At 44.8% G+C, this 24,831-nt stretch overlaps 1 protein-coding gene across 1 annotated transcript in view; it reads left to right on the top strand.

The window, feature by feature from the left end:
• Positions 1-17,329: 17,329 nt before the first annotated feature.
• The window catches only part of Tars3 (threonyl-tRNA synthetase 3), a 45,229-nt gene continuing 37,727 nt past the window's right edge, over positions 17,330-24,831 (top strand). The window contains exons 1-4 of the mRNA XM_041658859.1: positions 17,330-17,673; positions 18,722-18,790; positions 19,634-19,824; positions 24,021-24,144. Coding sequence (XP_041514793.1) covers positions 17,404-17,673; positions 18,722-18,790; positions 19,634-19,824; positions 24,021-24,144 — 654 coding nt within the window. The 5' untranslated portion in view covers positions 17,330-17,403. The remainder of the gene's footprint in view (positions 17,674-18,721; positions 18,791-19,633; positions 19,825-24,020; positions 24,145-24,831) is intronic.

Raw genomic sequence — 24,831 nt, 5'->3', positions numbered from 1 at the left:
ATTAATTAGCTATCTTATACTTTTAAAAAACTAATAATCTTGCTGACCCAGCAACATCCTCCGGAGCAGGCCTGAGACAGTGATCTCCACAGGAGGGTACAAGGGATCAACATCCAAGAGAGCAGGCCCAAGCCAGGGATATCTGTGGGAAGAGGCCTGAGCCGGCAACCTCTGCCGGAGCAGGCTTGACCCAGTAGCACACGCACTGTGAGAGACAATTACTAAGTGGAACCTCCTGAAACTGAAAAGCTTCTGTAAAGCAAAGAACACGGTCAACAAGACAAAATGACAGCCTACAGAGTGGCAAAAGATCTTTACCAACCCTACATCGGGCAGAGGCTGATCTCCAAAATATAGAAAAGACTCAAGAAACTTGTCATCAAAAGAACAAATAATCCAATGAAAAATGGGGTACAGACCTAAACAGAGAACTCTTGACAGAGGAATCTTAAATGGCTGAAAGACACGTAAGGAGATGCTCACCATCCTTAGCCATCAGAGAAATGCAAATCAAAACAGCTCTGAGATTCCATATTATACCTGTAAGAATGGCCAAGATCAAAAACACTGATGACAACCTATGCTGGAGAGGATGTGAGGTAGAGGGAACACTCCTCCATCCCTAGTGGGAATGCAAACTGGTACAACCTTTTGGGATATCAGTATGGTGATTTCTCAGAAAATTAGGAAACAACCTACCTCAAGACCCAGCAATACCACGTTTGCGTATATGCCCAAAGGATGCTCAATCATACCACAAGGACATGTGCTCAACTATGCCCATATCAGCATTGTTTGTCATAGCCAGAACCTGGAAACAACATAAATGCCCCTCGACTGAAGAATGGATAAGAAACGTGTGGTGCATTTACACAGTGTAGTGTTACATAGCAGAAAAAAATAATGATGTCTTGAAATTTGAGACCAAATGGATGGATCTAGAAAACATCATATTAAGTAAGATAACCCAGACCCAGAAAGACAAATATTATATGTACTCACTCATAAGTTGCTTAGACATAAAACAAAGACAAGCAGCCTACAATTCACAATCCCAGAGGACATAGACAACAATGAGGACCCTAAGAGAGACATACATGGATTTAATCCACATGGGAAGTAGAAAAATATAAGATCTTCTGGGTAAATTGGGAGCCTGGGGACCATGAAAGAGGGTAGAAGGGGTTGGGAGGGGAGAGGAAGGGAGGGGAGTGAAGAAAAATATATAGATCAATAAAAACAATAAAAAATAATCTTTAGTGTCTTCTAAAGTCCTGGGAACAGTCCAGTATCCCCTATTATAGCAAGATCTTTTTCCACTGAGTTTTTGTTTATTTGGTTTTTGTTTTGTTTTGTTTTTTGAAAGAGGGTTTTTCTGTGTATCTCTGGCTCTCCTGGAACTCACTCCTTAGACCAGGCTGATCTCAAACTCACAGAGATCTGCCTGCCTCTGCCTCCTTAAATGCTGTGATTGAAAGCATGCATCACTATTGCCCGGCTTCCACTGAGTTTTTTTTCCACATAATATTTGTTGTAATTTTTTAAAAGCATTCCCTATTTTATCTGGTAGTCCCTTTTAAACCAAAGATGAGGTTCATATCAACAATTGATAATTTCTTTCTCTGTGAGGCCAGAGACTTTGGGTATTCAATCTCTGTCTTACAATTTTGACCTTGGTGATTAGCTTGAAAGCCACATATAACCAATGCAAGTAGATTATATCCTATAAACATTGCAAAACAGACTATATGAAGAATTCAGTATTTTTATATATTTTATTTTATTAAACCTCTGCTGGAAACCTTGTCCAGTTTTTTTTTTTTTAACAATTTATGTATTTATTTTTTAGGTGTATGTGCTCTGTCTGCATGTACACATGCAGGCCAGAAGAGGGCATCAGATCCCATTATAGATGGTTGTGAGACACCATGTGATTGTTGGGAATTGAACTCAAGACCTTTGGGAGGGCAGCCTGTGCTCTTAACCACTGAGCTATCACCCCAGCCCATCTTGTTCGGTTTTTTAAACAACTGTGTAGCCTGTCTCCTTTGTTCTTCGTATAGCTCCAGAATCTAGGGGTGTGTCAGTGAATGAAACCAGCTTTCCTCAGGGAGGCATCGTTTTATTGAGAGACGACACACAGAGCACACACAAGACACGTGTCTGTGAGAGATGGGACTAGAAGTTGGGTTAGCTCATAGAGAGGCACTGCCTTCCATGTCTGCCCCTGGCCTAGCCAGAGAACACCATCCCAGGCCTCTTGTGCCCTAGAAATGCAAGGCAGATCCTTTTTCCTTTTGTGTGTGTGCAGGGAGGTAGTGAAAGGAAAACAGCTCAGGGAAGAGAGAGAGAGAAGCAAGACAGAAAGGAGTCCCATGTATCCCGAGGAGCCTTAGATAGAGTGCAGAAACAGAGAGGGGCCTTATGCTATTTTAAATGTTGCGTATTTCCTATCTGGTGTGCACCACATGAGTGTGAGTGCCAGCGCAGGTGCCACATTGCTCACCTGACACCAATTCTGAAGGTGCTTTCTCTCCTTCTACTATAGGCTTCTTGGTTTGGATGTAACCATCTTGTTGACCCATTTTTTTTTTTTTGAGACAGGGTTTCTATGAGTAGCCCTGGCTGTCCTGGAACTCATTCTGTAGACAAGGCTGGTCTCAAATTCAGAGATCTGCCTGTCTCTGCCTCCTGTGTGCTAGGATTAAAGGCATGAGCCTCCACTGCCCAACGTTTGTTGTCCCAACTTCTTAGAAAAAAAAGACAAAGTATTTTAAAGAAAATCACAAAGTTCTTGGCCTAGTTGAGCTTATCCTCAAAAAGAATAAGGGGTGTACGCTGTAGGAATCCCTACAACTGGTAACACTTAGGTGTGGCCTATTATACTATAAATGCCGAGGTAAAGCATGTGATCCTCCTCTTCTGGCTGTGTGATTCGGTTCCGGCTCCCCGTTTGTGCAGAGGGCTGTGCTCTACCCCTAAATAAATAACCCTTTATTGTACTCAGTTCTGAGCTAGTGTGGGATTTTTTTTTTTTTTTAGCATCCTTCTTCAGGTATGGACTGTGGAAAAGATGCTGGGGAGTGTACAATCTCCTTCCAAACTAGAATGGAGGACAGATGAGCGTCTGGAAGAAAATGACACTTGAGAAGAGAATGAGCTCCTTTCTACGTCCCTACCTTCCTGTCTTCATAGGGGTTTGAGCTGTCACTTCTTTCTAGCCAGCCCAAGATCACACATGCTTGTCCTCCCAGCTTCTCCAAGAGGAAGAACTCATACCCTGATCATTCTTAAACCAAAAGCAGATTCATTGAATACCCCATTTTCCCCACACCCAATTCTATCGCCAAGTTCTTTCCACTCTAAATGAAATTTGATCAATTTAGTTGAGGAGTGTCTTCTTTCCAGGGCCCCTCCCAAAAAACATTCACCCACCTCATTCATCAAACGTCCCCCTACAGTTTTTCCTTAGGTTCTGGGATTTATAAGTCAGAGTTACCATTTCCTTTACCCACGGCTCCTTGGTCCATCAAGTCAAGCTCTGATTGGAATAACATAGCTCAGCCTTGCCCTATTCTTCCAGCCTGGAAACATTCCAGAGTGCACACACTCAACAAGCTCCCAGATAGGCTGCAGTAAGGTGAGTTTTGAAATATGACTCCTGGGGAATTAATTGGACAAGGAGCCTGGATCCCAGGCATATGTTGAACATATGTTGTTGCCATGGCAACTTTGCTTCTGTTTGCTGGACCAGGTTAGCTGTGCTTTGGCTGTTTTCTGCCTACAGCATAGTTTCTGGTAGACAGGAGTGGGAAATAGGTCTATCTATCCTAGGCTTAAGAGCTGGGCTGGACACATTTATCTATGTGGGTCTTAGATACAGTGCCCTGTATTGAGAAACACAATGTTTTTGAAGATGACGAAGTCTCCAAAAAGAACAAAGAATGCAGAACCTAGGTGAAGCCTTGCCCTCTTTGAGCCTGCTCCCAAACCTGGGGCATCTGGATAACTTCATACAAGAGAGATGAGAATAACAAGTTGGAAAGTCCACATGGATTTTGCAGGCTTGTATTAATGTCTCACTCTCCCATGGAAGTATCTAGCCCAGTGGTTTGCCACATTCCTAATGCTGAGATCCTTCAATACAGTTCTTCATGATGTGGTGACCCCCAGCCATGGAATTATTTTCATTCTCTACTATTATGAATCATAATGTAAATATTTGTGTTTTCTGATGGTCTTAGGTGACCTCTGTGAAAGGGTTGTTCAATGTTCAAAGGGGTCGTGACCCACAGGTTGAGAAGCACTGATACAGACTCTCACTGCCTTATCAAGTCAGTGATAATTCTTGAGTTACAATTTGGGGTATAAAGTACAACCAGCACTTGTCTCAAACGCTTTTTTCCCCAGTGCGTTAAGGGTCTGCAGGGCTTGGCTTGGTCTTGAATGCTGCAGCCTTGACTAGGTGAGGCCTACCACGGGCTTCTCATTGGTAGATCCTAGGTCCTGGATACAGTTGCCTTGGTGAATTCATACAGATGTGTGTGGGCAGGGACAGGCTCTGTGATTTATTGCCTGCTTCTGAAAATTGAGGTTATCCTCATAGACACTTCAAGTGGGTTGTGGCATGCCCTGACGTCTATTTTCTTTTCTCTTATGTATACCTCTACATTGTTTGGGTGACTGAATGAGCAGGCAAAGGGGGAAAGTGAAGTATCTCCCTTGTCCCAGTTAACTCCGTTCTTTCTAGTCCTTCAGCGATAGGAGTAAAATCACGTTTCAGTTAGCTGAAGAGGGATGAGGTCTTCTTTGAAGGACTCCTTCTGGCCTGCCTTCTGGGGTCAGCTTCTGTTCCTCTGCCTCCTAATGGTGAGGTCAGGGAAGTCAGGAGAACGTGTGGTTTTACACAGAGGGACCAGAGGGTGGCTTGCATAATGACAGCAATGTGTGGGCACTTGAAAAGTCCTCTTACAGGCCAAGGGGATTCAAGTTGAGTTTACTCAGAAAAGCAACTCTCAATTCCCTTATAAAATTTGGTCTGTGCAATCCACCTATTTATTCATAAGCTAAACAGGATGGTGTGTGTGTGTGTGTGTGTGTGTAACTTATCTGAATTACTGTTCTTCTCATGGGCTGTTTTGAAGGGATCATGGTCTAGAAGCATCATAGCATATTCTCGTTGTTAGTGTGATAACCTGAAGAGGTGAAAGTTTAGTACCTTCGAATTCAGAGAAAGAGAAATAGCTTTGGGACTTGGGCCAGGACAGAGTGAGCCCAAGAGAATACTTCTAGATTCCTCCAGTGTGCTCTGTAGCCCACAGGCACCCAAATTAACCAGGATGCTGAGAGAAAAGCTGGTGGTAGGTGTGGAACTGAGGAATGAAGGGGGGAAAAAAGGTAAAGCCCTTCCTTCCCCACCAATCAGAAAGGAAGCCCACTTCAAGGGCTTAGAAGCCTGGCTTCTGTTTACTTGAGGTCCAATATAGATATGATTGAGCACGGTGTTTTATCTATTTATATATAGAAAAAGAGCCAGAGGAAAGAGGGAGGGAGGAAGAATGGGAGGGAGAGAGAGAGAGAGGGAGGGAGGGAGGGAGGGAGAAAGAACAAGAGGAGGAAGGAAGATCAAAAGCAGTTTGATGGTAGAATTTCCAGTCTTTGTTCTCTTCATTCAGGCCTTCAATTTATCTGGGAAGACCCACCCACATTTTGTATTTTATAGTTTATTCAAAATTCAGCAGGGTAAATGTTCACCCAGCCCAAATACAGTTGGCAGAAACATCCAGAATAATGCGCAATCAAATATCCGGACATTGTGGCCCCACCAAGTTGACACTGTATCGCACTATCATTATCCTGAGGTGGGGGTCCAAAACAGAAGAAAGGAGGACCTAGAACTCAGGGGTGGGTGCATTATGATAAGAATCCAGGAACATGATCCTTCCTTCTAAGACAGGAAGTCAGAATCTAGGAAGTTCTGAGGCTTGTGACACACAGAGTTTAAGCAGGTTGCCCAAGGCTACACGATCCATGTGGTGCTTAATTTTGGGTCATGTTTGCTGGACTGTAGTGCTCAGCTGATTACTCCAACAATAACCTTCAAGTTCCTATGACATATTTTTAAATGTGATCATTATGTAATAGACTTGAGGTCAATATTTAAATCAGTAAACTTGAGGTGATGTGTATTGTCCTCTGTCCTGTGGATGGGCGTCATCTAATCAGAGACCATTAGCGAAGGAGCAGAGGCTTGTAGGTTTTTCAAAGCTGCCTCACAGAAACCACATTCTCCACATTCTAGGGACTCTGAATCCTGGTGGAAACACCAATTCTTGCCTAAATTCCCAGGGAATTTGCCCACTACCAAAATCATGTGAGCCAATTCCTTAAAATCAGCCTGTTGTTGTTTCTGTGCTATACCTACTTATAAATGCTGCTTGCCCCTCTCTGTTTGCTGAAAGAAAGATGAAAGAAAAGAACTAGAAGTCCCCGCTTTCACAAATGCTGGCTGTGCCAGGAGTCCAGGGCCTTGAACAGGAAGGGACGGCAGCAAAGGGGCCAGACCTCCTCTCTTGGACAGGACCAGCAGGACATGTTGCTCTGCATGGAAAGGGCACCCCTGAACCAGCAAGATGGTTCCAGCCTCAGCATGTCTGCTGGCCCTTCAGGGCACCGCCCAAGGTAGGTTCAGGGACCACTACAAGCTGACTGCAAACTGCATGGTCTCTTCCCAGGGTAGAAACCAGGACGTGCTGCAGAGGGAACAGACAGTGGCAGCGGAGGCAGCAGAATTTACACTAAATAATTACACTGAATCAGTTTTCAAATAATAATAAATATTCCGTAACAATAAAGTATTTGGCCATATAATTTCATTTCAATGATCATAGTGCATTAATACACAGTAGACACTATGCAGTTAGACAGAACAATGGATAAATGATCAGAATTCATACAGGTCTATAACATAGAAATTTATATCACATTATATCCTAACGGAAGAAGTCGCTCATAAATACTGATCTAGACATGATATGTCTACTGACTCTATACTGACTATTTTCTTGAGAGCTACAAGGCTGTAGGATGGGCAACCTACCTCTACCATAACCTGAAATCCACAATGATGACCCTAAAAGCTGAGGACACTTCCTACAGAGACAAATCTTCAGACACTTCTAGAAAGCTGGGCCCTTATGATTCAGTCACAGACAAATGGAGCTCAGCAACCAAACACCACTCCAGAATATTCAGACCTCCTGCTGCAAGCTCCTGCAGCTCACAGCCTTGCAAAGAGCAGTCCCCTCTATTTCCTGTGTCCCCACTGGTCCCGCTGCTGCCCCAGAACGCATGTCACCACCACTTTCCTAAGCCAGGCTTTGTCTCATTTTCCTCTTCCAGTCCATCTCCCCCCCCCCCCTTATTTTCATTCATGTCTTAGGCACACACCTCAGCAGTATACAGTCCTTTCTTTGTAGAAGGACGAAGTCGAGCATTTGAACGAGTCAACTGCAGGGCTCCCTTTGTATAGACCACAATTCGTTTTTCGTCAGTTGATGAACATGTGGGATATTTCTGTTTGGGGCGGCCATGAACAATGCTTCTGTCTGTATTGTTATGCAGGTCTTTGTGTGGACACATGTTCATTTCTTCTGGGTGGATGCCCAGGAGGAGAACTGCTGAGTCATATGATAACTCTGATATTTTTGAAGAAGCATTAAAACATTTGGGGGATTTTTTGTGAACAAAATTTCAGCCTGGCTTCCTTAACCTGTTAACACTTGCTGTCTTGCACTTGAAATCATCATTGAAAGAAGAAAGATAGAAGTCTTTTAGATATTTAGACACCCCCAGGCTGTGTCAGGAGCTATGCACGATTTTCTTTTGTATCATAGTATCTGTTTCTATGCTGTGAATTTTTTTTTTTTTGGTAGCAATCTGTACATTTTTAGTGAGCTCTAAATCAATGCTGTGTTGAGACTCTTATTCCACAGTGTGAGCCGGGGTTATTACAGAAGTCTGGATCAGGCCATCTTTGTTACATTTATTATCTCTAGAGTGAATCGTGTTCTTACCTTGGTAATAAAGGAAAAGTGAGGTGAGCAGGTAAGGGCTGAACTCTTCCAGATGAGAGCAGAAGGCACAGAAAGCCCCTGGACCTTTGGAGAAAAGTCTCAGGAGAAAACACTCCACTCTTTCAGGGTAGCCATCCTGCGAGAGGATCTCTCTGTATTCTTTTAGGGAGATTACACCATCATACACCAAGTAGGGGAGTACCTGGCCCAGGGGGACGTCCTTCAGTATCTGCTCTTTGTACCTCAGCAGTATATCTGAGAGCCATCGGTTCCTCGTCTCCTTCTCCCTCTGTGTTCTTGTTTCACAGGAATAAAACCAAGAGTTGACTCCTCTCTCCAGCATACTGGGCCTTGTAGAGTTGGTGACACGTCTCCCTCCTGCTGCTCTGAAGCGTCTCAGAGACCCACACACTCAGATACCTAGAAGCAAAGACATCCTGCTGTTTAGAGTTAATATCGGTCCGCAGGGAGAAGGGGGGCATCGGATTAACTCCAGGGAGGATGCAACAAAGATGGCCTTGACCCAAGAGGATTGTGCTATACTCATTAACCCTTAACCCCTTGCAGCAGCCAACATCAAAGCATACACAGGAGACAGCCTGGATGAAGTCCATTCAATTCCCATTCCTTCTTCTCCCTCCAAATAATCATCTTCTTAGCACTTCACGCCACAATTGACTCTTTTTGACATAATGAGCCTGCCATGCTCACAAACTGAACTTAAATCATAATATTGGTATTTTTACCAGGGAGGTACACTGCTGCCTATTTGTGATGAGTGCACACCCCACCACACATTTGGGGGCTTGCAGTAAAGCCACAGGAGTAGAGGTGGGGAGTCGAAGCCAGCTGTAGTATAACTATAACAGCCTTTCTGTTTTATGAAGCCATCCCCTGCACAGTTTCTTAAGATCCTAGTCCTTTCATTTTTAAAGAAATTTAAAAACTTCCAAGAGATCCTTTGATTAAGTAGCTCAGTCCCATCCAGAACTCCTGTCCGCTGATCTAAGCCTAGTAACCATTTAATGAGACCAGATTAGGAGAAGGGATTATTGCTGGTTTGGGGCTGGCTGCTGCCACAAACAATGTGTCACTCAAGATTGTGCAGCTATAATACAGTTGTGCCCAGCCAGTCTTCATGTTTACACCCACCTGGAAACTCTGTGTCCCTGGCATCACCTCAGGGCAGCATCCTGGTTGGCTGCTCCTTGCAGGCAGACTCTTGTCCTGGTCCGCTGTGCTTCTGCAGACAGGGGAATCACAGCAGCAGGGTCCTTCTCCAGCTCTCAGTGTTCATGTGACCACGAAGCTCCAGTGTTGCAGGGAACTGGCGAACATCCTTGCTGGTTTGGGCTAGAGAAGAAATCAGAGCTTTTTCTATAGCACGTGTCTGGAAGATTTGCTCGGCAGTAAATCCTAACTCCTTCGAATGATCTGAAGGTTCACAAGGAAATACTTCGCTTGAGTGTGGCTTCGATCTTAGGTTCGTACGGTATAATAGATTGCTTTGCTGATCCTGGAGAAACACCCTTTCTAGATTAGTCAACTCCTGGAGATAGCAAAGGAACTTTCAGGAAAGTTCACTTTTCATGAGCAAGCCAATCAATCCAGAGCCCACCCCAATAACCCCTTTACCAGGCTCTTAGACATGGCCACCTTCCCTCATCCCTAGGTACCAGCCACAAGGAACAGCCCCTATACTTGCCCCAGAGCCCTAAAATCATCCGAACCTGCCAATCCTAAACCAAATATCTGTTGTTGCCATAGAAACCACAATAAAAGCTCTCTGACTACATCTTCATCCTCCTGCCTCCTTGCTTCCAGCAGGGATATGCTTTCTCTGGAGTATTGGAATAAGCCATCTTCCCAATAAGGTGGTCCGCTGATCTGTTGGCTTTCCCTTATCTGAGTAGTAATAAAATCTACACTTAATAAAAGCCCATTGAAAGTACACAAAGGGGCTGGACGTGACAATACAGTGAAGGCCTATGAGCTTCAGAGCCAAGGCAGGGGAAGCAGAAATCCCAGCTGTTCTCAGCACCAGCAACTTCCCTAATTGGAGTTCTTATTGAAACTTCTGAGAGAAATGGTGCCATCTGGTGGTATTTTGTGGCCTCTGGTCTCTTAGGTTTGTTATTGGTTTTTAATTATTTTTATTTTTTTAGTTGGTGATTTGTAGCTTTTTTGTGCTCCTGGCAAAGTTCAGGAAAAAGTACAGACTTTTCACATCTCTGCCCACATGTGCCCTCACTTTTTGCCCACATCCCGGCCCACAGGTGACCTCACGTGCTGGCACATCTCCCAGCAGTCTGCACTGTTCCAGTGACATCACTATCCAGGGCCCTGGCACAGTCAGGCTCACTTTGTAGTGTGTGGTCCATATGTTTGGAAGAAGGAACGACAACTGTCCACCCTGTACTGCCACAAAGATCTGCTTCACTGCCCTAGACACCTCTGTTCTCCATCCGCACCCCACCCCAGACCCTGGCAACACATCTTTTGTGGCAGGCCAATTTTATTCAAAGGTTTTACACAGCAACCCACTTTATTGATGTTGGATGCGCAATAGAGAATAATGATGATAAGATAGCCAACCTCCCAGCTGCAAGGAAGAGGTACAGGTAGGGTCAGGTAAAAATCAAACAGGCAAATGCGTGAACTAGTGATACCACACTGCTGGAAGGAATATGGGCAGGGCTGCCTCAAATAGAGTTGGGGAGGGAGAACCTGAGCTAAAACCTCCAGGCTGCAAATAAATTAGATATGGGGTTGACGGCTCAGTGTGTGAGGGTGCTTGCTGCCAAGCCTGATGACCTAAGTTTGATCTGGGATCTATTCGGTAGAAGGAAAGAACAGGTTCCTGATGTCCCCTGACTCCTGACTTCCACTACAATGTAGACACAAATACACACACACACACACACACACACACACTGATTTTAACAAAGTTGAAAAGAAGTCAGATATTGAGAGAGGACAGACAATATTAATGAGTACCTAGAAAGAGTAGTGTTGGGGCTGGAGAGATGGCTCAGAGGTTAAGAGCATTGCCTGCTCTTCCAAAGGTCCTGAGTTCAATTCCCAGCAACCACATGGTAGCTCACAACCGTCTGTAATGGGGTCTGGTGCCCTCTTCTGGCCTGCAGGCATACACACAGACAGAATATTGTATACATAATAAATAAATATTTTTTAAAAAAGAAAGAGTAGTGTTGAGGATCTGAGAGCTTGGTGAATTAGCACGAGGGGTTTCAGGGTGTGGGGTGGGGTCAGACATGGCCAGTGTTAGAGAGCACTGGGCACCTCGTCTTGCTGGCTGGTAGGTTCTGCATGTGGTGAGTTCATCTCAACCTCACCTTGCTGAGACATAGAATCACATGGGCGATCTCTGGGCATGCCTATTGAGTATTATTTGGAATTGGTTCATTGATGTTGGAGAAAACTGTTCCCTGTGGGTGGTACCATTTTCTGTCCTAAGATCCTAGACTGTATGAAAGGGGAGAGAGTGAGCTGAACTTGGGCATTCATCGCTCTGCTTCCTAATTGTGGATGTCACGTGACCACCTGCCTGATCTGCTTCCAAGCCTTCCCCACCATCACTGGCTGTCCACTGGAACTTTAAATTGTTCATTTTGAGCCAAAACGAACCCTTCCACCTTTTTTTAAAAAAAAGATTTATTTATTTATTTATTTATTTATTATGCATACAGTATTCTGCCTGCATGTGTCCCTACAAACCAGAAGAGGGCATCATGTGGTTGCTGGGAATTGAACTCATGACCTCTGGAAGAGCAGCCAACGCTCTTAACCTTTGAACCATCTCTCCAGCCCCCCTTCCACCCTTAAGGTCCTTTTCATCCATCTATTTTATCACAGCAACATCAAAAGGAATTAACATGCTTCGTTTGAGGTGGGAAGCGCTTGCTGCCTTTACCCATGGGTGGAGCATAATCAGATAGACATTTTTAAGAAGTGTGCTGGCTAGTTTTATGTCAACTGGAGGCAAACCAAAGTCATCTGAGAGGAGGGAATCTCAATTAGGAATGCACTTCCTTAAGATCAGGATATAGGCAGGTCTTAATTAGTGATTGATGGGGGAGGGCCCAGCCCATTGCAGGTGGTGCCATCCCTCGACTGGATGGTCCTGGGTTCTGTAAGAAAGCAGGCTGAACAAGACATGATGAGCAAGTCAGGAAACAGCACTCCTCCATGGCCTCTGTATCAGCTCCTACCTCAGGTTCCTGCCCTGTTTGACTTCCTGTCCTGACTTCCTTCAGTGATGAATTGTGATATGGAAGTGTAAGCCAAATAAACCCTTTCCTCCCCAACTTGCTTTTGGTTGTGGTGTTTCATCGTAACCCTAACTAAAGACAAAAAACTTACATTTGTTGCTATTTTAACTTCCCTGTACCATCTGCTCACTCTTCTACAATTTCCTTTCTTGATCCATTTGCACATAGTTCCATTGTGACTAGATATAATTTCTCAGCCTGATTTTTTTTTAAACAAAGATTACAGATAAGTGTCTTCTCTGGCTGTCTTAGCTCGCTCTTGTTATTGCTGCAATAGAATGCTCTGACCAAAAGCCACCTACAGAGGAAAGTGTTTGTTTCATTTTATAGCTTATTGTCCTGCATGAGGGAAAATCAGAAACTCAACACAGGAATCTGGAGGCAGAGAGTGAAGTAGAAGCCATGGAATAGTGTTACTCATTGGCTTTCTCAGCTTACCTTTTATACAGTTTAGGACCATCTGGCAAGGGATGGCACCACCCACAGTTTTTATCCCACCCAGGAGTCAGTGTATGATTAGATATTGCATTTGGTTGCCATGACAACGGTCCTCTTTAATTTGAAATTTTTCTATGGGCTTGGTCTTTTAAGATGTCAATATTTTTAATTAAAAATGTTTATTTTTATTTCACGAGGTGAAGTGTTTTGCTTGCTGATTTTCCATTTAGTTTTTGACATGGGCTCACGAGCTAAGCTCTGCTTCTCTTTTGGTTTCAAAGAATTATTTGTGTGAATATATGGATAAGTGTTTTTCAGTGGCTTATAATTCATTATTGTACTTAATCACTTTTATGTCCAAATGGCTCCAGTTTTGTTCGTCAAAGCCCCGTGTGAGCCCTGTCTTCTTGTGGCATATTGTTCTCATGTAATGAGAAACCCTTCCCTAATCTCCATTAAGACAGGCTCCTCCAGTCTTATCTCCCGTCCACACGCCCCAGCCTCGACACAGCCCTTCCTCCAGGAGCTCTGTCTCTTCTACTGTGGAGAGGCGTGAGAGGGCAAGTCCTTGACGCCGGATGCCCTAACCTGCCACTGGTTACCCACTTCTTCACTCGTCTCCTTCCACAATATCTTTCTTCCTCAGCGAGAATGCCAGATCCCTGAGTCAAGCACTCGGTCTCGTTGGACTGAGCTCAGTTGTCCTAAAATGATGTCAATATTTCCTCACAGTTCTTCCATCCTTCCTCAGCCAAGACTCTCGAAAGTCGCTCATCCTTTTCTCCTCTCTACTGTCTTCAGTTTGGATGACGGTCGTTTGAGTTTAAGTTTGCTTCAATTTGCTCTCAATGTATCTGGTACTTTTTCAGTTTTTTTTTTAATATTTATTTATTTATTTATTATGTATACAATATTCTGTCTGCGTGTGCCTGCAGGCCAGAAGAGGGCACCAGACCTCATTACAGATGGTTGTGAGCCACCATGTGGTTGCTGGGAATTGAACTCAGGACCTTTGGAAGAGCAGGCAATGCTCTTAACCTCTGAGCCATCTCTCCAGCCCCCTACTTTTTCAGTTTTAAGTACAAAGACTATAGGCCTTCAGAAGTCAAGGCTACAAAGGATGCAGCCAGAGAAGTGTGGTCCTCAGGCGTCACTCCCACCCGTTTCTCCTCTCCTGGTCCTTCCTCTGTAGATAGCTGACCTCACTGCCTTCTAGTCTGCTCCGAGTTTCTCTCTGTACTGGTAAGCAGATGTAGACATGCTCTATTTTCTCTTCTTTCTTGCATGACGTAACGTCACAAAAGCTCTTTCGAGCTTAGCTTTTTCATGCGACTGTACCTCAGGAAATGACTCCACATCAATTGACAGAGATCTCCCTAATGCCTTCTGAACAGCTACCCAGTATTCCATCGAGTCTGTGTGTTATAACTGATGATACCCATCTCCTATGAAATTTTACAACCACAAATAACCCTGAGTTGAATTTGTGTACAATTGCGGTTCTGTGTTCTTAGAAACGTATCTTCAGAGTAAATTCGCAGCAGTGAGATTGCCGGGTTGGAAGAGACATGTATGCAACAGGTCCTTGCTTCTATTCATTCTGCTTCTTAGATCAGCAGACTGCAGCCTGGAAGCGTCTGGAGAGATAGAAGCCGTACGTCATGCACACTCTTCTCTTCTCCCTCTTCCTACACAGCACTGCAGGTCACACCCAGTTACACTGGTAGGTGCTCTTTGGCACCAGAGATGATGCAAGGATTGGGTGCATGAGGCGAATGCAAATATTTGGACATTTAACGTGAAAGACAAACATCTGTGGGATATCTTTGGGGAAGGGCTCTTCCCCACGAACCAATTATCCATGAACATTGGGGAGCAACTATGTGTAGTTTTCTTTGATATCATCATTGTGTTATCTTGCTGGCCATTTCCTAGAGTTTTTAATTGATAACTTCCATCCTTTTGTTCTTGTCAATGTAGATGGTTGTTATTGTATGTTCTCAGGTTCATGTACTCCTTACATTTGTAGCACTTCATTGTCCTCATCTTAAATTCTGTACCTCTCCTCCCTCTCCCCACCCTGCTGTGTGTGTGTGTGTGTGTGTGTGTGCATAAGTGTGTTGTGCCTAGTCATGAGTGTGCAGATGCATGTGTATATATATGTGTGTATGTGTATGTGGGGGCCATACACACATTCCTCAGGAGTTCTCTGTGTTGTTGTTTTTTTAAACAAAGCTTTTCACTAAAACTTGGACTCTCCATTTAGAATACGCTGGCTGGCCAGCAAGCCCCAGGGATACGCCTGCCTCTGGCCACTGTGTTGTGTTAGAATTACAGGCACACACCACCACAGAGTGTTGGGCATCAAATTCTGGTCCGCATGCTTTCAAGGCAAGCACGTCAGCAACTGAGCTATCCTCTCCTCTCTGTTTCCTCCTTTTTTTCTTCTTCCCTTTTTCTTTTCTTTTCTCTTCTTCTTCTTCTTCTTCTTCTTCTTCTTCCTCTTCCTCTTCCTCTTCTTCTGTTTTGAATCTTAGCAGGATCTTGCTATGGAGCCCAGACTGACTTTGAGCCACTAATGCCCCTGTTTCCACCTCCTGGAGCTCTGTACAGATGTGTACCATAACCAGCTGTGTTTCTTCTTCCCACAGATGTTTACTAGGTGGCCTTCAACGGAGACAGTGGAGTCTCTTGTTGGGAGTGGTTTGCAATTCCAATGAACTTAACTTCTTAGCTCCTTCCACCCAGTTCTCCAGAATAACATTTATCCACCTGCCCGTCCACTTTTCTGACGTCACCCAACTTTCATTTCCCAGAGTCCTCACAACCTCTGAACTACCCACCCCAAGATAAACCCCATTTTAGGACTCTTGTGGTGTTTATTATCCATATCATACCAGAAAACATGTTTGAATAAATTTTTACCAATTATGCAAGACACCAGAGTACCTGCTTAGACATTGGTATTGGAACCCAGCTCTGTGACCTTGATCAAGTGACGTACATTCTCCATTACACAGGGATATAAATGATAGCATCTCTTATGATGAAGATTTAAGTGGTGACTGTTTGCAAACAGCTCCACACAAGTCTTGGCATATCTAGGACAAAAGAACAGTAAAAGTCCTATGCTCTTGCCACAGGAAGTTTCTTGCTCGTGGTCATAAGAGACACAAAGTCACATGTGAAATTACTTACTGGAGGTGTTAGCGGCAAAGCCTGGATGCTGGAAGTCACAACTAGATAAGCTCAGCTATGCCTCCGCAATGTGCCAATTTAAGGGACAGTGAGCAGCGAAAAGCAGAGAAAGGGGATTTATTCATTGTGGTTACAGTGGGAAGATGAACACCTGCATGGGTCCAGTGACCCACCCAAGCCCATCTTTGGGGTACTAATATGAGATTTAGGTTTAAGTAGAGGAGTGAAGTTATACATCACTAGGCAATGCTGCTGGAGGCGTGCCTCCATCTTTGGCTCAGTTCCCGTCTGCCAGCAGGGTGGTCTGGTGAGTTGTGAGGGAGGTATGAACTCTCCCTAGTACAATTCCTCCTCTAGGGTGGGGGAGGAGGGAGTGGCAGGGTTTCAGCCTTTTCCTTCTCCAGGAAGAGCTGCCTGGTAGGAAACTTACTTCTTTACACACCATTGTTTCCATAGTCTGGCAGCACAAATGTTTCTACTTCAGATCATCTTCTTTCCTGTCAGGATAGCTACAGACAGTGTTTGTTCCAGACCCAAAGAGTCAGCAATGCTGTGCTGGCCAGGCTGAGGTTTTTGTTGTGCTGTTCTTTGCGTCCTTGTCAAGTGGCCGCTGTATTTGCACAGCCTTGGTTGGCATGAAGGTCCGTTTTCAATAGTCACTTTTCAGAACCTGTTGGCATACTGTGGCGACTGCAAGAATTAAAGAGGGAAATAAGAGGACTTCATCGGGCTTCGCCAACACTTTAGACGATTTGGTCAAGAGGCATACCTCCTGTGTTTCCATTTCTCCAACTCCAGTTTCAGCTGAGCACTCTGGCACTGGCGCCTGGACACGCCTCCGAACGCTAGAGAAGCCCATCCAGTAGTCCCACTTCTACTGCCTAGGTTCAGGGAGTAGTTCTCAACCCTGCAGAGCAACCAACGTTGGCCAAGTCCCTATCCATGGTCCCCTTCCCCTGCTCATTCTCCTTACTACTTGAAGTATTGCCCAGCCATCTCATCACCCTCAGCTTTGATGCCTATAGTCCATCCCTGTCTCATCACTTTGCCTTTGCAATGTTGCCCCGCCCTGCCCCCACACCTCCCCGCCCCTTACGATGCCCGGTCAGGCCCCGCCCCTCACCATCTCATAACAACTCGTCTCATAGCCCATTGCTCCGCCCCCTGCACTGTCGCCCAGGCATGGCTCCGCCTCCTGTCTGCGCGTCGCTCCGCCCCATGCAGGGATACCCAGCCTCGGACCGCCCCTCATCCTCCATCGCCCCGCCCCTAACCCCGCCCCTAGAGTGATGCTGCCCCACAGACCCCGCCTCCCGAGGCCCTTCAGCTCCGTCCCGCCCCGTAGCCTGGTCACTCTAGCTGGGCCGGCGGGCGCCGGTGAGTGACTTAGGGAGGCTGCCATGGCGGCCCAGGCCCTGGCGGCTCAGGCCGTGGCCTCGCGCCTGCAGCGACAGGAGGAGGACATCCGCCGGCTGTGCTCGGAGGTGCAGCGCCTGAGGGACGAGCAGCTGCGCGGGCCCGAGTTGGGACAAGCCGAGGGCACGCGCCTGACGCGCGAGGTGGCACAGCTCCGAGCGGAGAACCGCGACCTGCACCAGCGTCTGTCTGGCCTGCGGCTGCGCCTGGCCGAGCAGCATGGCCCCCGGGCCGGACGGGCGGCGGCGCAGGAGGTAACCGGGCGGGCTTCTGGGGACGCGGCCCAGGCGCACTCAGCGGTCTCCAGCTCTGCACCCCGGCACGGGCAGGGCTGCAGGGTGTGTCCCCGCCGGCGCCCTGCCCGCTGCCCACGGCCTGGGGAACCGCTAGGTTTTCACCAACCTCCTAACTGATCAGCTGATGTCATTCTCTTCTTTGGATAGACTGGAAACACTTTCCCCCCCCTCCAGTGGCAGGAATGACTGAGGTGCATGCCTCGAATCCAGAATCCTAGAGGCTGTCAGGAAAATGATTGAGAGTTTGAGGCCAGGGGTAAATAGCGAGTACCAGGTCGACCAGCAACAAGACACTGTCTCAAATAAAACTTCTTAAAAGACCGCTAAAGTGTTTAAGATCCATGGTTTCCTAAGGGAAGAGGACCAGCAATTTCTGTTCCCGCTGCTGGCTAGTTCCATGCTATCCAAGACAGGTTATTTTTACCGTCTTGTTTTGGCAGTCTACTTTGAGGGCTTAGTGGGATTATTTGATTACAATATTTTCATGTTTTTAGAAGATTATTAAATGCAAATTATAAGAGCATCTTTCAAAGTTCTGAAGGCTTTCTAAAACTGACATGCTTTTTAGTTCTTTGCCAAATGCACTGGCAATATCTAGCTAAAGGCAGACTGTGAAAGTCTGGTGGCATCCACACATTTTCTGGTGATGTTATTTGTTGAAAGTTTAGTGGGGGAGAGAGAGAGAGACAGAGAGACAGAGAGTGTATATTCCAGGGTACGGAACCCAGGGCTTCCTGCATACTGGGTGAGTGCTCTCCTTCTGAGCTACATCCCCAGCTCTTGATTTGAAGCATTTTAAACTCCAAATATATTTAATGCCCTTGGACAGAAAGGGCCGAACTCTGAAACTTGATCCCTGAGGGTTATAAGTAGGTCTTAGTCCCCACAGTCTAACAGGGACTCTCAAACTGTGGGCCCCCCTGCCCTGAGCTGCCTGGATTCCCTCTTTCCATGGGTTTCGAATGTATTTCTCTTACCTGCCATTGCTGTGCCGTGTATCTTTCAGCCTCCTACTCAAAGCCAAGAAAAGGATACCAGAAAGAAGAGGCTGAAAGAGAGTGAGCCTGAAAGGGAGGTAAGTAGTTGCTATGGAAACAACATAAAACGTGCGCTGTCATTTAAAACATGGGTCTGCAGGACTTGGGGGGTGGGCAGTAAGAACGTAATTACTAATGAAGTTACCGTTTGGGCCAGACCAGTAACCTCTTGATATAGAGTCAAGCTGGCCACCGGCTGGAATTAAAGTATTCTCCACTCCTTTTCAGGTGAAATAATAGCTCTGCTTTCATATTATCTGCTTTTAAAATTAAAGAAGTTATTAAAACAGCAGCAAGGGCTCATGGAGACTCAGCACTTGCTAGGCTCCAAAGAGAAATGGCCTCACAGATGTTACTCTAGTCATGTAGATCAGACAAACGCAAGACCAACAACTAGAGGCAGACTGGGTGAGCACAGCCAACCAACCCCCTCCCCTGCCATGTGGATATACATGTTCTTCATTTGTGGATTTTTAAACCCAAAAATACTTGGGAAAATGCTTCCGTCCTGACTTTGTCGGTCATTATTCCCCAAATAGTATTGTATTTTTAGTAATCTGGAGAGGACTTAAAGTTTATGGGAGGCTGTGAGAAGATGTACCCGTACTATGGGACTTTATTAAGGACTTTGGCATCCATGGGGGTCTAGGAATCCAGTCCTGAGGGTACCAAGGGTTATATATTAAGAAGTGCTATACTGTATAACCTTGCCTATATATACTGGAAACAATGGGAGAGGGAGAGATCCATGTAGTATTGAGAGGAGTTCGGTAAGGGGGCTGTAGAGAGAGGGTGAGCACCGCTGAGGCAAAGTGGGACTCTGCCGAACAGCTAGCTCAGTGGGCCAAGCCGCTGCCTTACTGTGAGCCAATGACTTTCAGGTGAAGCAGCCGGGTTTTATAAAAGAAAGACTGAAGCTGTTCGAAACCTTGAAGACAGAGCATCAGCTCTTACCTGCTGCCCAGGAAAGGAAGAACGCAAGCAGCGCCATCACAGTGAGGGTGGCTGGTGGGAAAACAGTGCAAGGAGAAAGGTGGAGAACGACGCCTTACCAGGTGGCCGCCGACATCAGGTGAGAGCCCTCCCACACAGAGGCGCTTGCCCGCTTGCACACACTTGACACCCCCACACATGCACCCACGCACACATGCTACTTGTGCATTTGTCTGCCGCCCTCCCTCCCTGTTGTGAATATATTTGGAGAGGAAATACTTCATACTATAGTATAGTAATGATTTTTTTTCAGATCCTGGGTCTCATGCTTACCAACACACCAAAGTAACAGGTTCTAAAGAAGACTCAATTTCTTGCATAGCTGATTCTCCTAGGGAACTACCATGAGTTTTGTTCTTATTATCAACTTCGATAAGAATTGTTACATTGCCTCAGTGCTAGTGCTGGCCTTCGGTCAGGGGCCCTTTGTCTCAGTGCTAGCCTTCGGTGAGGGGTCCTTAACAGCAAGGAATTCAAATATTAAGCATGTCAAAAACACAGGCAAAAATTGTGTAGCAAATTCCATCAAGGGCAGTGAAGGGTCAGTCCAGTTGTCCTAGTACTGAAACTTTGTCAAGCAGCTTGGTATCCCCATTTTTCTTATTCAGCTAGCTAACTAAATTAAGTAACTAAAATTTCCCTCTGACTCCTAAAAAGACCACATAATTGAATACAGGATCATGATTTCTTTCTATGTAAAAGGTCCAAAATTTAAAGTTCTAGTAAAAAATATATCCTAAAGAAAAAACTTGTACCCTTGACAGGCCATCCATACTGACTTTATTCAAAGTCATCTTCATAATTTTTACTATTTTTCAAATTGTAATTTAAAGACACAAGGTAACACTACTGTTGGCAGTCACAGAATGGTTCTCATCCTTCCTAGGCCCTGGATACATGAATAAGGTCTTGATTAGTGGAAGTTCCCGCTTGCCCTATTTGCTTCCTGTCTCTGTGATGAACACGACTACCAAAGGAGACTTGGGGAAAGATGCAAGGGTTTATTTGGCTTATAGGTTACAGTCCGTTGTGAAAGGAAGCCGGGTGCGGGGCGGACAACTCAAGGCAGGAACTGACAGAGAGATCATGGAAGAGTGCTGCCCACCCTTGGCTTGCACAGCCCAGATCCACCTGCCTAGGAATGGCAGTGCCCGCAGTGAGCTGGGCCCTCCTACAGCAATAAGAAAATACCTCACAGGCCAATCTGATGGAAACAGTACCTCAACTGAGGTCCCCCTCTTTCTAGGTGTGTCAAGGTGACAGCCAAGATGAACCACTACATGGTGTTATTGGAGAGCGTTGGAGTCTGGTGAACACCTGCCAGATTTCCAGACTCTTCTGTCTGGGAGCAAAGCACTGACTTAGACACACGTTTACTAACAAATGGTGCGCGTCCAAGGAGGGAGATGCGGACAGAGCTGGGAGAAAGGTTAGACACTCAGCGGCAAACACAGTCGAAAATTGGGACTTCTAAATTCCCTATCACAGGCAGGCTTTTGGACCACTGAATCTTTGGCCTTTCTCCACCATCCTTGGGGGGCGGGGGTTAGTCTTTCTCTGTGGGCAGCTTTTCACATGCTAATTTACATTCTGGCCCTCAAACACCTCACTGCACCCTACACTCCTACCTCAGTCACCTCATAACTGCTTACACAGGCATTAGGGGCATAGCCCCTGCTTTGAGGACCAGGAAACTCTCACCCTATGCTAAATCTGTGGAGAATCTAGGGTGTAGTAGGGGTTAATGGAACCCCTGCATCACAAGGAGTCTAGTCTGAAACAAGTGTAACCCAAAAGGCACACATTTTACAAGGGTGCTACAAACACTGGTCCAAACAAGGACAACACGGCTATGCCAACCAATGGTCCCCAAAGGGCAAGAATCAGAAAAGCCATGGCTACACTTGGCCCCAGAGAGCAATCTTGTTCCCTTGTTCCCAAGGGTGAGATCCCTTTGTTATACACTAACAATGTGGCAAAACACAAAAGAACAATTGTAAGAAGGAATCCAGTAAAAGAGTCAAGTATCCAGAAGAGAGTAAAAGGAACATGGTGGGAGGTTGTAAGCCCTGAGTATATGTTGTATACTAATGCGACAGAAGAGAAAGAGGGAAACGGCACATAGAGGCAAGCGGCAGCTTTGGGAGATGTGTAAACAGGACTCACCCTGGTGTTTAAGAAGGTAAGGCACCCTTGTTCACATCACAGAGAATTTCTGTGTCCTTCAAGAGTTTGCAGGTGGAAGACACCTGTGCTCAGGATGATCTCGAAGCTGTGGAAACTCCTACATTTTATTCTAGAGAATAAATTTGTTGTAGTCCACATGGGGTAGACTTTTGTGAATGTATCAGCACGTGTCAGAAGACGTTTAAGTCTTTGAGAAGGTTCACCTACCTGTGTTACTTTGGGTTCTACTGACTGTAAGTGTCTTAGATGCCCACATGTTGCAGAGCAGCTGGAGAGGTTAGCTGTGGCTCTAGGAATGCCCCTGACTGAGGTAAAGACTGCCCAGGTTCACGCCATGCTGCATTATCAGGCCACATATATAGTGAGTCCCAGGACTCCAGGGACAGAAACAAGTTCTTTGGCCTTTGGTTGTCTCCATCTATGGCTGCACCCTGCACAGGTTCATTTAGTAGGCTATCACGATGCTTGTCTGCAGTTGTTTGAGTGTGGTCTTTACCAAGGCACCTTGGAAAGTATCCGTCTTCGAGGGCCACCTTCATTGGAGATGAAGGCCCATCCTCCCTTTAGAGTAGTGGTTCTCAACCTTCCTAGTGCTGTTCTTCATGTCATGGTTATTTTGTTGCCACTTCATGATTGTAATGTTGTTACTGTTATGAATCATAATGTAAATATCTGTGTTTTCCAATGGTCTTAGGGGACCCTCATGAAAGGATCATTTGACTCCCAAAGGAGTTGCTACCTACTGTTTTAGAGGGTGTAATATTCTCTCCTTGCGTGGCTCCCTTTTTCTAGAGGGGCAATGCCTCGTTTCTTAGAACTCTATCGAGGGCTAATACAGTTTCCCAGCACCTACTTTGAGAGCAGTGGGAAGGGACTCTGGTGCCTCTGCTGTTAGGAAAGTTTGGCATTGTGTCCTGACATAAACCACTAACAGTTCATTGCCATTGACATCACAGTTTTGCTTTGAAATTTTTTTTTCCTGAGAAAAGGATTGACTACTAACGTATGTGTTCAGAATGTTCACTACAGTAGCAATAAACCAAAGCCCACAAAAATAAAACCAAGATGCCCAGCAAGTCTTGATTTTCTTGTAACGATTAAATAATATGCTTCAGAAGTCTGTGTGCAGATAAAGACAGTGCTATAGTGCCTTTACAAAGTGTGTTACAAAGTAACATATAAAAAGGAAAGTATTAAAAATTTTATATCGGTATATGTGTAAAAGATTATAGAAGAGTATAGATCAAAATGTTAGCAGTCATTTTTGAGAAATGTGATTGCAAGTATCCCACACTCCCATCTCCTGCTTTCCTAGGTTTCTTCTTATAACTTTGTTACTCAGTAGTTTTCAAACCATAAATGTTATTTTAAAAATATAAAGGAAGGAAGGTCGGTGTCTGTGGAAAATAGGTAAAGGAAGCAGACAATTCATTAAAAGTAAAAATAATCACCAAAGAAATCAAGTACCAGTTTTTAGTATCACACTGACAAAGATCTGAAAATCACTTCGGATGAGTGTAAGTGTGCCAGACTGTATTTATCAGAGATCTCGTGATGGTGCCTGACCTCACCCTTTCGTTCCATTTCTGTGCACGTATGGGGGCACAAGGAGCATTGCTTAGATGGCTGCATGAGTTCCCTAAGAGAGCAAAACCGAAAGAGACCCAAGAGCAAAAGCCAGGGCAAACAGGACACTTCTAGACTGATGGCATAGCAACAAAAAAGGCTATAAAATTATGTTCATAACTAGTTTTTTTTTTAACATGGATGAGAAGCTGATATAGAAAAGACTAGGGAGTGATGTACCAAAATGTTATAAATGGTTATTTCTAGGAATAAGGGGTAAGATTTATGTGAGATCCTAATTTTATTATTTGTTCTTTCTTTATTTTTCAAGTTTTAAAAATAGCAAACATTTATGACTTTTATATATAAAATAATTGCTACAAAATAAAAGATCTTGATCCTATTAGGTCATATTTGTACTTTCTAGCCACCTTTTTAAGCCCTGATAATTATTTTAAGCTTTTTCTTACAATAAATTACAATGTGATGATTGTTAACCACAAATGATTTTTCTCCTATTAGTCGAGAACTGGCTGAAAATGCAGTAATTGCCAAAGTGAATGGTGTACTATGGGACCTGGACCGCCCATTGGAAGGGGACTCTACTGTAGAGCTGCTGATGTTTGACAATGAGGAAGCTCAGGCTGTAAGTGTTTGGAAACCAGAGTTGGATCTTTATGATAAAGAATTATGGGAAAAGCCACACATGGAAATCAAGGGTGATGACACTTTCAGTCTTCCAACATTTAAAGTTACAACCTGGCATCTAATAACAGCTAATGACTGTTTGCAGAATGTGGACGCAAATAAGTAGCCCGTGATTGTTATTTCTTAAAATAATACTTTCCTTAGGTTAGATCAGTGTGTATTCAAAATTAATTCCTAGTCAACCTTTAAATGTGTGTACCTGTAATTTAATATCCATGGGAGAATTTGGAAAAATCCTTTAAATACTTGTAAATGCAGTATTTTATATAGTAAGTGCATGTCTCTGATATGCATATCATCTTAGTGTGTAGCCTCCTTTCAACTGACTTATTGCCACTGCAAAAACCCAGCTATGGTTAGCTGAGGTTCTATTATTATGCTTTCTGGATGATAAGAGCTGTGTAATTTCTGATTCAAGTATGCCAAGGTTATTAGTTATTTCTTGTTACTGTGTTAAAACACCATGACCAAAAGCAGCTTCTGGAAGAAAGAGTTTATGTAAAAAGGAGGCCGCTTGTTGGTTCCTGGCCGCTTAGATCCGAAAAAAATTACACAGAAACTGTATTAATTAAATCACTGCTTAGCCCATTAGCTCTAGCTTCTTATTGGCTAACTAACTCATACA

This window comes from Microtus oregoni, unplaced genomic scaffold, assembly GCF_018167655.1.
Source record: "Microtus oregoni isolate MIOR12 unplaced genomic scaffold, Mior012 000000F_ref0000247, whole genome shotgun sequence".
NCBI classification, from domain to species: Eukaryota; Metazoa; Chordata; class Mammalia; order Rodentia; family Cricetidae; genus Microtus; species Microtus oregoni.
Note: the sequence above shows the minus strand (reverse complement) of the source record. Positions and strands in the feature narration are given on the sequence as shown.